The sequence below is a fragment of the Cebus imitator genome, unplaced genomic scaffold (genome assembly GCF_001604975.1).
Source record: "Cebus imitator isolate Cc_AM_T3 unplaced genomic scaffold, Cebus_imitator-1.0 Scaffold427, whole genome shotgun sequence".
Taxonomy (NCBI): Eukaryota; Metazoa; Chordata; class Mammalia; order Primates; family Cebidae; genus Cebus; species Cebus imitator.
In genome coordinates, this window is record NW_016107742.1 from 1,739,022 (window position 1) to 1,754,509 (window position 15,488).

At 44.4% G+C, this 15,488-nt stretch overlaps 1 protein-coding gene across 1 annotated transcript; it reads left to right on the forward strand.

Moving 5' to 3' along the window:
* The first annotated feature begins 1,241 nt into the window (after nucleotides 1-1,241).
* LOC108290198 (SLAM family member 8-like) lies at nucleotides 1,242-11,813 on the forward strand. The gene is made up of 6 exons (XM_037731861.1): nucleotides 1,242-1,296; nucleotides 5,740-6,132; nucleotides 7,688-7,984; nucleotides 9,568-9,708; nucleotides 9,904-9,995; nucleotides 10,278-11,813. Exons 2-6 carry the CDS (start codon nucleotides 6,018-6,020, stop codon nucleotides 10,368-10,370), a joined length of 738 nt encoding a protein of 245 aa, XP_037587789.1. The 5' UTR covers nucleotides 1,242-1,296; nucleotides 5,740-6,017; the 3' UTR covers nucleotides 10,371-11,813.
* The last annotated feature ends 3,675 nt before the right edge of the window (nucleotides 11,814-15,488 follow it).

Here is a 15,488-nt window from a genome sequence, read left to right on the forward strand (position 1 = left end):
ATCCTTGTACTGTTATTGTCATATAAATTATATCTTTTACCTCGTGTATTCACTAACCCTTATAATTTTTGTGTTAGGTAAGCTTATTTTAGGTGACCTAAGGGGAAAAGCTATTATAAATAAATAAAAACACTAATATTGTTGCTTATATTTATCTGGTTAATTAGCCTTACTTCTGCTCTTAATTTGTTCATATAGATTTCATTGACTCTCTAGTGCCTTTTGCTTCAGACTGAATTACTCCCTTTGTATTTGTTACATTGCAGATCTGCTATGTGTGAAGGATAGTTTTGTAGGGCAACAAATTCTTAGTTGTAAGATTTTTTTCTGAATACTTTGCACATGTCATTGCAGAGCCTGCTGGCATTCAGAGAATTCACTGTTGATCTCATTAGGGATCCCTTGGGCCTGCAGTCTGACGTTTGTATTTCAGCTTTGAAGATTCTCTGTTTGACTTTGGCTTCGGTTATCTCATTTTGGTAAGCCTATGTTTCATTGTCTCTCGGAGAACCTTACTTGGAGGTCACTGAACTCTTTGTGTAATTTAGTGTTTCTCTTTAAAATGAATTTGAGAGCAAGGATATTGAGTTGGGGATGTCTCACTCATATCCTTCTAAAGAAACAAGCATTTGGGAACCTTTTATAGAAAAGAGCACAGTTGTGAGTGCACTGGAATTCAGGTCAGAGGTAGCAAACCTTAGGAGAGCCCAAGAATGAAGAGGGCTGTTTTGAATACTTATTATATGTGTAAGGACAAAAGAAAGCCACTGAACTCAGAAGGAGCATAGCCCAGACTTGCTCTAAGAGGGTGACTTCTGCATCAGACCATAGGCTGACACTGGTGACCAGGGACACCTGGGGCTGAGCTGTACACCCAGGGAAATAGGTAAGTGTCGGGGAAGGGTGTGTGTGAGAACAGCAAGCTGGTTGTGCACGCAGGGAGGATGCCTTTGTAATATGCTGTCAGAAACATCACAGAGTGTACTTTTGTTTCTTTTGCAATTACGTATTGAGTGTGTACAGTATTATGGGGACTGAAAGGAGATGAAAGAGCTGAATGGCTTTCCCTAGAATGGTGGCCTGTCTCCCCAGTAGTAACCTGCTGTTTCTGCCTTGAAGTGAAAAAGGGTGTGAAGGGCTCTTATGCCCAAATTGTCACCTTTTCTTACCTCCTCCCCCTCTGTGGTTTCCTCTGCAGCTGAGCAGGCCCCAGGCGGCCTGCCATGAGACCGTTTTCCAAGGACCGGTCGTTCTGCTGGACCCACCGGCTCCTGGTATTCATCAGCCTGCTCCTCAGTGAGTGATGGGGTCCATGGGAATGGAGGCCAATGGGGTCATCTGGGCTAGCTGTGCCATGACCACTAAGTGAGCTCTTTAGGTTCAAATGTCTTTGGGCAACAAAAAGAGAAAAACACTCTGTTGTGATTACAAATGCAGCGGATTTGGTTGGAGTCCTGAGGTGGAAGGAATGGAAAGTCCTTTTGGTGGTGAGGAGGCTGGGAAACCTGAGCCAGGGCTGTCTTGGCTGCAAGAGGGAACCTTAACCATTGCCTGGGCTTAAGGCTGAGCTCCAGCCAAATCATCACAATGAAGAGGGCCCTTGAAAATTTCAATCTTAAAATTGTGTTAGTAATTTGCATTTGTGTTCACTTCAAAAGTTAAAAAGAACGTATCTTTGGGTAAAATGCGTCTATAGCAGGCACCCTTCACATCCCTGAGTTGCTTTTTCCTCCACTCAGAAATGCTGTTCAGACCCTCAGATGAAACCATGTTTATCACACCACTGTTCTGGAAAAATCCTGGAAAGAAACAGGAGGTGCCTATCAATTCAGGAACATGTGAACAAGTGGAAGAGTATCTGTACCATGGCATAGTATGGAGGCTTACAAAAACAAATGTTCTAGATGTCCGGAAGGAATGTTCAGCTTCATGAAGTAAGGTGCATAGATTTCCATCAGCAAGATTCAGGAAACTAAACCCAATAGAATCTTCACTTTATAAAAGGAAACGCAGCCACCAAAATTTAAGTGTTTATACACCTACCTGTTTCTAAGACTATGCTAAAAATGTGGAAGAATCAGTAGATTGTCAACATGAGCTACAGGAGGGCATAAAATTGTGGAGAAAAATATGAAAGAGGAAAAAATACAGAACACAGAATGTTAAGCAAAAGAAGAAGCTGAAAAAAGGCTTATCCTAATCCAGGCTGCCTGTCAGGCTTTGATCTAGGCTGTGTTTAGGAACGCTGAGGCTCCACACACAGTGAAGTCAATTTTTTTCTCTGGCCCCTGGATTACCCCTCTTCCAGTTGATCCTTGATTCAGGGAAAGGAATGTGTGGTGAAGCAATGATAATGAAAATGGGGGAATTTGTCTTCATTGTTCTTAAACTCTTGCCCCTTCCTAAACATGTTTCAATGGGAAAATGTGGAAGGGAAATAGGGAGCCTGAGGGTGGCTCAGTTCACATCTAATTTCCCAGCGACACAGGCAGCTGCAGATGAGGGTGGTCTTTGGTTTTTGGGGTCCCCCCGAACACGACAATAACAGGATTTACCAAGTGCCCAACCCATGTTGCAAGCATGGATCTGGAGAAGAAAGGGTCTCTGCATTCGGGGCTCCAGACAGAGACACGAGACAATGGAGATGGCACCAAGAAGTGCAGTTTGCGCATCACCTATGGATTGCTGGTTTGTGAGTGTGGGAATGGGGCTATGTCAGACAAATGAGGAATATTTTATGTTGCTTAGAGAGCTTAAAATTTTACACAATTTAAATGAATGTTTAGCTCCACATTATAAACGACCACTCACTACCTGGCTTGTTTTTCTTTCTATAGATCAGAGAGCTCCTGCTGCCTTCCTTCTTGCTCTCAGTATTTTTTCTTCTTCCTTCTGTGCTCACCGTCCACCTTCTGGGGCAGATCCTCCCTGGAAGCCTGAGGGCTGAGCCTCCTCTCTCCCTCAGTCCATTATCCAGGAAGTGATGTCTGCTTGGGCTGCCTGTTTAACCCTCTGCTAGCCAGCAGTCCGAGGTCTGCTCAGCCACTGAAAGTAGCTGCTTCCTCTGCTCAGGAGAAGGCATTTGTGGTTGAGACTCTGGCAGCTGCTCAGGTCCTGGTGGGCTCAGACAATGGTGCAGGTGAGCTCTGGGGAAAGCAGGTGAGGATGGAAAAGCACATGGGCAGCGTCCTGCAGTGGGGAGAATCTAAGCTGGGAGAGGAAAGTGGGCTCCAGGTTTTCCTCTGCCCTGATTTACCCAGGACAATTCTTTCCTCTAGAGCCACCGCTCCTCTGTAAAAGCAGGGGTTAGGCAGATGATGTCTGACTCCCTCCCAGCTGTGTGGTTCTTTAAGTGACTCCTGCGGCTTTGTTAAGGTTTCTGCTCCATCTCTTCCATCCAGTCCTGTTCTACCTTGTGGCCTGACAGGCATTCACAGCTGGTAAGCCTGTTTTGGGTTCCTTCAGAGAGAAGACCACAGACTTTCTCTGTGGCCACTTCCTCAGCCAGCAAGTGAGGTAAGAACTCACCTTCATGCCTCCTTCACTTGATCCTCTGCTTTCTCGGCCTCTGCTCCTGTGAGGGGTTTGGAAGACACTGTCTTCAGGCCACCTGCTAAAGGACATTATTTTAGTATGTCCTCACATGGCTATAAAGAACTACCTCAGGCTGAGTAATATACAGAGAAAAGAGGGGACCCACATCCAACTCCTATCAGTGAGACGGCACCCTGTCCAGTTCTGCCCAGGGTCATAGAGGAGAGGTAGCAAGTGTCGAGAGACAGAGGTGCTGGCTCCCCTTTACCTTCCACCGTGACTGTGAGTTGCCTGGGACCCCCACCAAAAGCACATGTTGGCTCTGTACTTTCTGTACAGCCTGCAGAACCCAGCACATTTTTAATAGCTTTTCTTTATAAATTACCTAGCCTTAGGTATTTCTTTATAGCAATGCAAAAATGGACTGACAAACCCACTAACCGGCTGATGTGGATCCTGAAGGCCTGCGGCCCTGGTGCTAAGGGGTGCTGAGCCTTGGGTGGGCCTAGTCCCTTGAGCGAGCTGAAGGGAGGGGTGAGGCCTGGCCTAGAGGAGGGGCCCGGTGAACTGAGGTAGTGAATAACCACAAACAGAAATATTAGAAACACTCTCACACCTCAGGATTGGCATGAGCTATTCTCTGCTTCCAGTGAGAGCCAGCGTTAGGTATAAGGACAGCAGGAGGGTGCAGGCTGGAAATAAGGAGAACTTTATTCATTAGGGGGAGCTCTGGGTGTCCTGCCACGCAGCAGCACACCCAGATGGACCTGAGCTGCTGAAGAAAGGAGACGGTTCTTTCTTCAAAGGACAGGGTGTCCTGTGGCAGTTTCCCCCAGTCCAGACTGGTCCCACCCCGGTCCCCAGAAAGAGAGATATCTGAGTTCACTGAGGCTGTGCCTGTTGAACAAGGAAGGGCTCAGGAGGAGGCAGAGCTGAGGTGGCTGTGCCCACTGGTCAGGGCTCTGTGGGAGACAGTGACTGAGGTAGGCTGACCAGGGGCCCCAGGGGCACTGCGTAGGGAAGTGCTCTCCTGGTGGCAGAAACACAGTGCCAACAAACAGTCCATCTGGTTGGTGGCAAGTGTGAAAGTCCCCCACACGTTCAGTCCCTCCCAGTGAGCAGGGTCTCCGGACTAGTTCTGTCTAGAAAATATGGGCAGAGATTACATCACTTCCGGGCTATGCAGTGAAAGCCCCACGGGTGCTTCTCTTGACTCCTCTCTTCCCTACTGTGGGGGCTGAGGAGGCTGTGGGTTCTGTATGGGGCTCCTACAGGGTGTGGAGCCGCCACCCATGTGTCAATGACCTCACTGTACCTTATGGGACATGTAGTTTCATTAATATACAAACTCCCTTTATTCTAAGTCCCTCAATTTGGTGGTTTGTTGCTGCGGGATGACCTGTCTAATTCACTTCCCATCCTATCCTGTCCTATTCTATCCTAATTCATTCCCTTCCTAGAAGGTAAGGCAAAGAGAGACAATCTTCATCTTTGCTTTAGGTATGTATTGTTGTGCGAGCTGTTACTCTAGGACTTAGTGTGCTAACGCAACACGGGGTCTTGTCTCACAGTTTAGGGAGATGAGCATCCAGGTGTGGTTCAGCTGGGTCCTGTCACTCAGGTTCGCAGAGACTGGAATGAAGGTGTTGGCTGAGGCTGCCCCCAGCTCCCTGCCATGTGGGCCTCTCCACAGAGCAGCTCACAACACGGTAGCTGGCTTCATCAGCCTGAGCAGGAGAGAGTGATGGAGACAGAGGGTGTGAGCCAGACAGAAGGGACACTCCATCACTTCTGCTGCGTTTGCAAGTAATCAGTGCAGCCCATACTCCAGGGAGGGCATCACACATTTGATCCTTACTGTCATTACTCATTTGATCCTTACTGTCACTATGGGGCAGGTAAGAAAACTGAAGATCTAGATGATTGTTTTGCCAATCCCTGGGATTGAAAGGAAAAAAAAAGAAAAGTGAAGATCAGGGTGTTCAGGAACCTGTTCAAGATCACACTCCACTAGACCCAGAACTTGAGCCAAAATTGCTTCATATTTATTATACTAGGCAGCCCTCCCAGAATCAAGGGAGGATTTGGGATGCATTTCTATGACTCTGAACCTCACTGTGTTTCTCTCATTTGTCTCATTTGTCTGTGTTTCTCTCATTTGTTCTTGATGAGGAGATACTGATGGTTTTTGTTTCCGTGCCCTAGGTGTCTGCAGCACTGTAGCCAACCATTCTGGAGCACACGGCTCTGCCGTGAAGGTTTCTGGAAACCACATTCATCTGAAGTGCATCCGAGGAGGTTCTGTCTTCTTTAATGTGACCGAGAAGCGCAGGGCAGATGCAGGAGCCGAAGTGCAGGAGGTTTCATGGGCTTTGGGCACTCCGTCAAATTACACACAGGTGCTGCAAGTCCGTAGGGGAGCCGACTCTCCAATCTGGTTGAGCCTCCAGGAGAAGTTCAAGCAGAGGGTCCATGTGCCCAGCATGTGGTCTCTGAGGATTGAGAACTTGGCCCCTGAAGACAGTGGGCAGTACATGGCCATGATCCACTCAACTCGGGGAAAAACGCTTGGCCAGTTTTTCTACCTGACTGTCTATGGTGAGTGACACCTCTCTCCCTGTCTTCTGGCTTCCCTGCCTTTTTTGTCTCTCTCGAGTCACTTAGGCCCCATGCAGGGTTGCATTCAAACACTAGCCTTCAGACTCGAATTTCTCCACCAAAAATAAGGCACATGAGGTCCCCAGAATAGATAGGAGAGCTGAGATTCATACCAGAGAATGAAGCTCTTTCAGTGTTTTGGGAGAGGAAATGGAAATTCAGCTAAATAGCCATTTTTCCAGTAATATTAATCCTATGCAGGATGATTTGTACAGCAGTATTTTATTTCCAATATAACGAATTTCCAAAAATTATTGGCTAAAAGGAAGACAAATTTTTTATCTCACTGTGCTATAGGCCAGAGGTCTGACACAGTCTCTGTGAACTAAAATGAAGACAGGGCCGTGTTCTTTCCAGGGGCTCCAGGGAAGAGCCCGTTCTTTTGCCTTCTTCACCTGCTAGTGGCTGCCGGCATCCCGTGGCTTGTGGCCCTCATCCTGTATCATCTAACAGAACACTGATGCTAGTGTTCTACTAGGAGTGTCGGGGTAATCTCCCTCTTTTAGGTCAGCTGATTAGCAACCTTAATTCTATCTGTGACCTTAATTCCCCTTGCCTCGCAGCCTCACCTATTCCCGGGTTACCAGGACTGGGCCCCAGACATTTTGGAGGCCACTGTTCTGCCTACCACAGTTGGGAATCCCTGTGAATGGAGTCCTCCCAGTTCGCTCTCCTCTCACTCAGCCCCAGCCTGAGGCCAGCCTGTCACATAAGCCACCACAAATCCACATCTCTCAGGCTTTGTAGGTGTCGGGGAAAGTTTACACCGCAGTACATCTGAGGAAACTTGTTTACCAGCTCGTTCTTTCCCTAAAGTTCATCTCTGCACAGGGAAATGTCTTGCCATGGAGGGATTGGCTTTTGCAGCTTTAGGTCCCATGTGATTTCTCAGGCTGGCCTGTGAGTCCGACCCTTCTGTCTGCACCACAGGTTCAATGGCACTCTGTAAGCACACTCAGAGTCATTGACCACAGGTTCAGTGCACTCTCTAAGCACATTCAGAGTAGTTCCCAGGCCCTATCACTGCATCTCTCACAGACGTGTCTACTTTTCTGATCAGGGGCCTTTCTGTGTCCTTCCAGAGCTGGCCTAGTGTCCTGCCCCTTAAAGGCTGTGCAGTCCCAGGCATGGCCTCAGCTGGAGATGCGGGAGAACACTGGGCCAGCACAATCTCATCTTCCTGAGACTTCTTCCTCTTCCTGAAAAGACCTCAGTTTTCTGAAAATACTGTGCTTTGGGGAGGGGGACTTTCTTCTTTGTTTTCTTTAGGACAGTTTTAAGACCTGTTGAATCTAGAGAACCAACATGGAGCTGAACTCCGTGGCTTCCCTTCTTGTTTCATTTGCTCTGTATTTAGCTTTGGGCAAATAGTGTTTTATCTGTAGACTACACACACCTGCATGCCGTGGCTGCAATGAGAAAATAATGAGGAAGTGAGATGTGCAATATTCTCCACGCATGTGAGATTCCTCTCTTTTGTCTCCTCCTGCCCCAGATCCTGTGCCTCACCCTGAGATCCTGGCCAAGTCACTGTCTATCACACCAGGCCTGTGTAACATCTCTCTGGAGTGTAGGGCTCCAGGGGCCACCCAGGACCTGAATGTGACTTGGGAGAGCAAGGACCTCTTCAGAGAGCTGGAACAGACAGACACACCAGGACCAACCGCCAAGCTTTGGACCCTGGCTGTGAGCCTGCCCCTGAGCCAGCAGATCGCCAGTCTCACCTGTGTGGTCAGCAACCAGGTGGATCAGAAAACTGCAACCTTAGACCTTGGGAAAGTCTGTGCCCAAGGTGAGTGGTGAGTGTAGCCTGCAAGATAGGAGGGGCTGCCCGAGCTCAGGGAGCACCGGGGTCTAACAGTTCTGGGATCTCTTCCCCACCATGAGCATTAGCACCACCTTCTACCTGCTCACCCCACACAGCACTGTGGGAGTCACCTCCACCTTACTTTGCCTGTAATCATCCCTCCCATCTATACCCTCCTCGCCACACCCCATGCTTCCCACAGCAGCCTTCCAGGAGCTCTCCCACCCCATCCATATTCCACTGAACATCCAGTGTAGGCTTTGGGAAAAGAGGGTCAGGTAAGGTGGTTTCTGTGTCATCTGTGGGATCTGGCCTCCAGTTACTCCCCCATGGAATTCAGGGCTCAGATGCTCCTCTGCCCGCATTTCTGGCCTCACATATGCACTTCACATCAAACTGCTTGCTTATATTTCCTAAAGTATATCCTGCTTCTTGTAAGCTTCTCAGCTTCTGAACATGATATTTTACTCCATCAGCCTTCCCACACCTTGTGGCCAAGACTTCCCTTTTTATTTTTTCCTAGCATTTCTTTCGGCCATGGCCATTTTATAGGCATGAGACAGGTGTATCCACACAGGGTCCCTCATGTAGCAGCATTCTATAGTTGGTTAAAATACTGCCATTGCTGCCTGGATGTTTTTAATCAAGGGAACTTCAATTTGCATCACACAGATCCCTGAAAATAATGTATCTGTTTCTGCAGTCCGGCCCACATCCTGAGGGAGCTGTCCATGGCCCCCAACACTGAGCAGTAATGATGTGATTATGTCATTGTCTGCCCTGTAGACTGCAACACCTTGATGTTTTCCTTTGAATCCCTGTGCCAAGCACAGCTCCTGGTAACACTTGCTCACAGTCTGTGTTCACTGAATGAATGAATGACCTGATACCCTGTGTACAGCCTGGTCCTCTATAACTCTTCCTCCAGGTGCTGCTGGGATATCTGATGTGTCAACATCTCTTTAAATCACCCTGACTCCCATCCAGAAATGTTAAGCACTTAGTGTGACCACAGGGCCCTCTGGGCACAGACTCCTTCCTCCTTCTGACTCTCCTTGTCACAGTTCCTCCCTGCCCTGTCCCTCTAATGCTGCAGTGGGGTGCCGGCAACTCCCAGAGCTGGTGTCTTGACAGCCATTTCCTGACCTTGGTGCTCCTATTTCCTGGAATGCCCATCCCTAATATCTGAAAATCTCATAGTCCCCCTTCAAGCCTCAGTTTAGCCAGCATCTCCTCTGGAGGCCTACCCTGAAGACCTTGTACAAGGCGGAAACCTCTGTTGCAGCTCTGATCCCTCTGTCTGGCAGTTGGTATTTTCTGTCTTCCCTCATGTGTGCTGGGCTGCTACGGACATCGTCTTGTGCATCTCCGCATCCCTGGCACCAAGCAGCAGCTCCTAACCACTCCAAGAGTGAATGGACCTGCCATGCTCCTCCCTCTGCAGCTTCTGTACCAGGCTCCTTCCCACTTGTCCACCTGCTCTCCCCGCTTGTCTTTCCTTTAGCAATTGGTGTCTCAAATTATCTCCTGTCTTAACATTTTCCACTCTCCCCATGTGACTGGAACAGGTTCACACAATCAGGATGTGATTAGACTGCTGCCAGGCATCCTAGGGGCTGCTGTGGGTGTGCTGTTGGTCCTGGGAACTGGGCTTTATGTTTTGAAGACATGTCGGAAGAAGAAGAAGATGATGATAGAAGTAAAAAGGGGTAAGTTGCATTTCTCCTGACATGCCCAGACACCTCCCTTCCCTCACTAGAACCTCAGCTTCCTTTTTCTGAATTTTGCTCCCAGGTAGTGGACTTTGCAGAGGGAATGATGGGCGTGGTCTTAGCCTTGGGGTCCACGGTAATGGGAAGGGCTACGTGTTTCTAAGACACAGATTCGAGCTTTGATTTTGTCAGGTGGAAGATTGCAGAAGAACCATGGGGTTGATGATGGTGGCATCCCCTTTGAGACGCTCAGCCAGCAAGTGTCTCAGAAGGGCAAGGACAAGGTGAGTGCCGGGGCACTGGCCACCCTGGGAACTCCCAGGTCTCTCTGCCCAGCCTGGGGCTTCCAATTCCAGGACCTGTCATTTCTGGTCCAACTGCCTATTTATCTATATCTGGACAATCAACAGTATTGACTAAGAAAATTTACATCTGGGTGTGATGTGGTGCTGGGCACTTTAGAGGAATTCACAAGCAGTGCATGGCAGTGGGTGCTGGCTCTGTGGGTCCCTGCAGATTCATTCTATCCTTCAGCTGACCCAGCCACCCTCTGTGTTGTATTTCAGAGCATCGGTGAACAATATCTGGGAAAAAAGGAATCTCTCACTACTACCTACAGTGAGGTCTGTTATCCAGACCAGACCATGGAGATCATTTGATTGGAGGAAGCAGGAGGATCTGGCACTCCCAGGACACCTTCACTCTGAGCCTAAGTCCTGCAGACCCCTGCCTTTCCCAGCTCTGGTTCAGTTCCAGCTTCGCCTTGTGTGTGTTGAATTGCCAGAGGCTGCAGTAAATGTATTCCCTTGGAGAGGCATCACTGCCAACATTCCTGAAAGGCTATGTCACTACCAGTGGGGCCATAACAACAATACTTGAAATCCAGCCTGGACTTCCTTTGACCAAACTAACCAATCTATCTTTGCCAAAATCAGATGAAATGTCAACTCCAACCTTGCCTTGCATCAAAAGCCTTGGTATCCTGCCCAATATGCCCGGAACGGCATATACTGGGAGACTACTGTGCTGGTAGCTGGTCTCCATATAGCTCCCTTTTGTTTGGAGGCTTTAAACGGCTCCTCTAATGCCACTCTGGGGTTTCTCCCATCAGGCAATTGTCAACACATACTCCAAATCAATAACACTACCCCCAATGAAACGCAATCTCTTTCCTACTTTAATAACACCTTATACACTATAATTATAGTAAAATTATTGCTGTCCCCTTGGGGCCCTCTGGGTATGCAGACCCTATGGGTGGTGATACCTGCCCCCACATTGGACAGGGACATGCACTTAGGGTGGCCATTAATTTTATTCACAGTCTGGGATAACATTCCCCTCCCCAGTAATCTAGATGCTTGCAAACCTCACTGGCTATGAATGTGCCAGACTCTCTTGTGGTGGGACCCTATCATAGTATTCTTTCCCTGCCACTGGTACAATCTTGTTTCAGCAACAAATTAAAATATTAAGCTTATATGTCATAAAAGCTCTTAATGATAGTAGCACTAAACTTGTGTTGTCATTGGATGAATTTGCTTAGCTGCATACTGTTGCATTGCAAAATTGAATGGAATTACATATGCTTACCGCAGCCCAAGAAGGGGTTTTCACCTTACTGTATACTGAATATTGCGTGTATATCTCTGACAATTCTCACAATATTACTCTCCTTGCCCAAGACATTCAAAAACAAGTAAAACAGTCAGAATCTAACCATCAGCACCCCATCACGGACTGACTGTCCAACTGGCATTGGCATTGGCTATGGTAGGTGTGGATTTTATTAATTATGCTTTTAATTTTCCTATGCTTATCTTGTATGTGTAACCTATATCAACTATGTCTTCCCTGTATATCTGTAAGGTATTTTCCTTATAATTGGGTATCAAATTGAGGCCAAATGTGGAGGAAAAGTTAAATATTAAATTTAAACTCAATTGAACATGGACACAAACAAAATAACTTCTAATCTTATGGCCTTAGGCGGTCTAGTCTACAAACATGAAGGAAGTTTGTTTTGGAAAAAAAATATTAAAGAGTAATTTATAGAAAAAAGAATTGTATATGGCAAATTCTTATCCTAAAACTAATTAACTGATTTTAAAAAAAAGAATGTTTACAAGTCAGATAGTTGAAATATGTCAAAAATTGTCCGTAAAAGTCATAACATTTTGTAAAAGAAAATTTATGCAAGAAATGTTGTACAATTTAATTGTAAAATAAATTCTGTGTATAAACATATTGGCTAAAGTTGAAGGGGTATCGTCCAGTTTTTCTGTAAAATAAGCATTAAAATAAAAGCACAATGGATTTCTCTTAAAGCACTAACCTGCTCTTTAACAAAAATTATGAAGGTTTAAAAAGGGTCTGTAAAAATCTTACCTTACGGTCAAACATTAAAATTGAGTAAATGTGACTACAAGGTTTTATTAAAAATTAGGTTTAACATTAATAGCACACTAATACAAAGGTAAAATTTGGCTTATTTGGTATAAAATCAAGTAGGAAGCTTTGTCAAATATAAAATGTTTGGCTTTCTTTGAGCTATATTTGCATAAATATGTTATTGTTATGTGTTCCAAAGTTATGGAAAAATCCTATAATTCGACTATATCTTAGTGTACATTAGTAATAATTATTATGTTAAAATTATTGTGTGCCACAGAAGTAACAAATACGCTTGTCAATTGTGTCTGTAACTCTGGCTACCCTAAAACATTTTGTCATCTAGAAACCATTGTCTTGTTTTGGTCCTCCTTAAAAGGTGGTTTTATAATCAGCTATAAGGCTCTAACAGGTGCTGTTCAATGCAGCTTTCTAATAATTTTAAAGATTGTAACATCAAAATAAAGGAAAAACATTCAGAACTCTTAAAAAGCTAAATGTTAATTTATTTCAAGAGGGACAGAAGTTAACTGCATAAAATAAACTAATAGGACACTGGAGTAATCTTTTTAACGTTTTATTTAAAATATTGCTAATCTTTTGTTGTGCTTTTCAAAGTCAAAGAAACTTTTCTTTTAAGCTGTTGACAGTTTTTAACAATTTAGTAGACTCCCATAAACAAAATTTAAAGCATACTTGTTTCTCTCTAATTTTCTTCAAAATTTAAAAACTATCTGTAAGTATTGCTAAGTTATGGCAATATAGTTACCTGCATAAATGCAGTAAAAATCTGTTTTCTTTTGTAACAGAACACAATTGTTAAAAACTGGTTATTTTTTTACCAAGGCTTTACTTCAAATAGTATTTTTTCCTTTAAAAAAATCAAACAACTTATAAAACCAATAAAGCCCTTGGAAAACTGGCCTCATATTTTGTGCACACAGTTCCTGTGCAGGGTTTCTAATCTGTGGTAAGTAAAGAAGGTTACTTTCCTACAGGCCAAGAACCCCAAGGTACCTTAAAATCTAAAATAATAATAATAATAATAATAATAATTCACCCAACTCATAGGTATTTAATGGTATAAACCCATGGATGGGCTTGGCTTTAGAAAACTCTTATCTCAAATTCTTTCTATGAAACAAAGTTCCATCAAAGCCAATTTCAAAGGCCTATGTAAAAAACAATTATTCTAGCTGCACTGTATATAAATAATTAAGCCACATATAATAAAGCAAATCAGTCCTACAATGATTTGTCTTTTAATAAAAATGGAAAACTGGAAAGAAAAAAATATGTTTCAAAAACTATAGCACACCTGTTGTTAAATTCTAGTATTGCCTAATGTTTTTCAGTTTTTATTATTTTCTCCTGTTTATATTAAAATCTAATTTTTCTGGCTACAAATTTCCAAAATAAACTGTGCTTTCTTAAATCCCTATAAACTAAAAGCTAAATGTATCAGCAGGTGCTACCTCCAAGCCCCCCAGCCATTACAGGAAGAAATCTATTCACTGCTGGCACTGACAACTAATAACTGAGGGTGCCCAGAATCATTCACCCCACATCTAGTGTGTCTACAAAACCCAGGATAATTAAAACGGTATTTGTTACAGGAATCAACTCATAAATACATCACATTCAGGTCAAAGCCTGGAAAGCTGAGAAAGCAACCCCTAGCAGCCCAAACAAATATCCTAAATATCAATGTAAAAAAGTAGGAAATCTTAAGCTAAAAATCATAAAAAAATACGTAACTAAGTAAAAACTACATAACTTACTCAGTCTCACCCCTACCTCACCAAATACTTTTTGTCAATCCTACCTCTCCTTTTAAGCCAAATAGTAAAACTGTTTAATGGGAATTATTTACTATACCACCCTTGTGGAAATTACTATACTCATTCTACTATTTGCAGTAAAACGATATACTGTGACATCCTCAGGGTGAAATATCAAATAAAAAATCTCAATTACTGTGGCAGTTTGCTTAAGTATTATCCTTATAGCAGGAATAATGATTACTAACAAAAAAATAATGCATGCGTCTTTCCAAACATGTACCTCTGCCTCTCATTATCTAAAAAAAATTGTTTTTATTTCAACCACTCGGGCCTAGTAAAAATTGCTTCTAAAAAACTTTTAAAAAAGGCTACATGTGCCTGTAGTCCCAGCTACTTGGGAGGCTGAGGCAGGAGAATTGCTTGAACCCGAGAGGTGGAGGTTGCAGTGAGCCAAGATGGCACCTGTTTGAAGGAAAAAAAAAAAACACTCCTACTCCTAACTAAAATTGGCCAGAAGCCCCTCTCAGGTTTTATTTAAAGCAAACCTGTCTTTAACTGTCAGGCCACATTTCCTGTTTGTTTCCTCTTTCTTTAACTTTTACAAAAGGCTGTTTACTTGTAAAGGTATTGAATGTGTGTCTTTTCTTTTCCCCTTGCACATTTCCCACATAGAACACATGCCTGATGGAAAAAACAATGCATGACCCCGCTGGGATTCCTATTTTAACAAAGAGTTCGAGAGTCTTATTTTATTCAAACTAAAATAACATGAGTGAATTTGTAATTGCAAACATACGTAAATAGCGTATCTAACATGGTACTCTCGCTTAAGGTTTGGGGACTAGGTGAGGCTCTCTGTGATAGGATGCTTAAGCTGACCTCTAGAAGTGTGAGTAAAATTAATAAAAGAAAGAGGGTAAAGAGCTTTCTAAGAATAGGAAGCATGAGCAAAGGCCCTGTGGTGGAAAGAAATGCATGTTTTGGAAACTGAAAAGCTGCCATTATGACTGCAATGAGGCAGTTTGGCAGAGGACAGGAAGAAGTGCAACTGTGCTGGTAAGCAGGGCAACCTTGAAGAGAACAGCAGTGCGTGGTAAAGATGCGACCTGGAGTCACTGAGAAATGAGGACCTGGTAATGTGTGCTTTCTGAAAAGATCACCCTGAGGCTGGGTGCAGTGCCTCACACCAGTAATCCCATCACTTTAGGAGGCCGAGGCAGGAGAGTCACTTCAGCCCAGGAATTTGAGACTAGCCTGAGCAATGTGATAGGATCTTGTCCCATAAAAAAATTTAAAAAAAAAAAAAAAAAAAGCTGGGCATGTTGGCACTCACCTGTACTCCCAGCTACTAGGGAGGCTGAGGTGTGAGTATCCTTGAGTCCATGAGATTGAGGTTGTGGTGAGGTATGGTTATGCCACTGTGCACCAGCCAGGGGGCTGGAGCAACCCTATCTCAAAAAAATAAAACTAAAAATAAATAAAGAAAGAAAAAGAGCACTCTGGCTTCAGTGTAGAGAATGCTGTACAGGAGTTCCAGGAATATGTGGGAAACCCAAATTAGTTGGTTATTGCTACTCATGAAAACGTAGGAGAGACATCGTG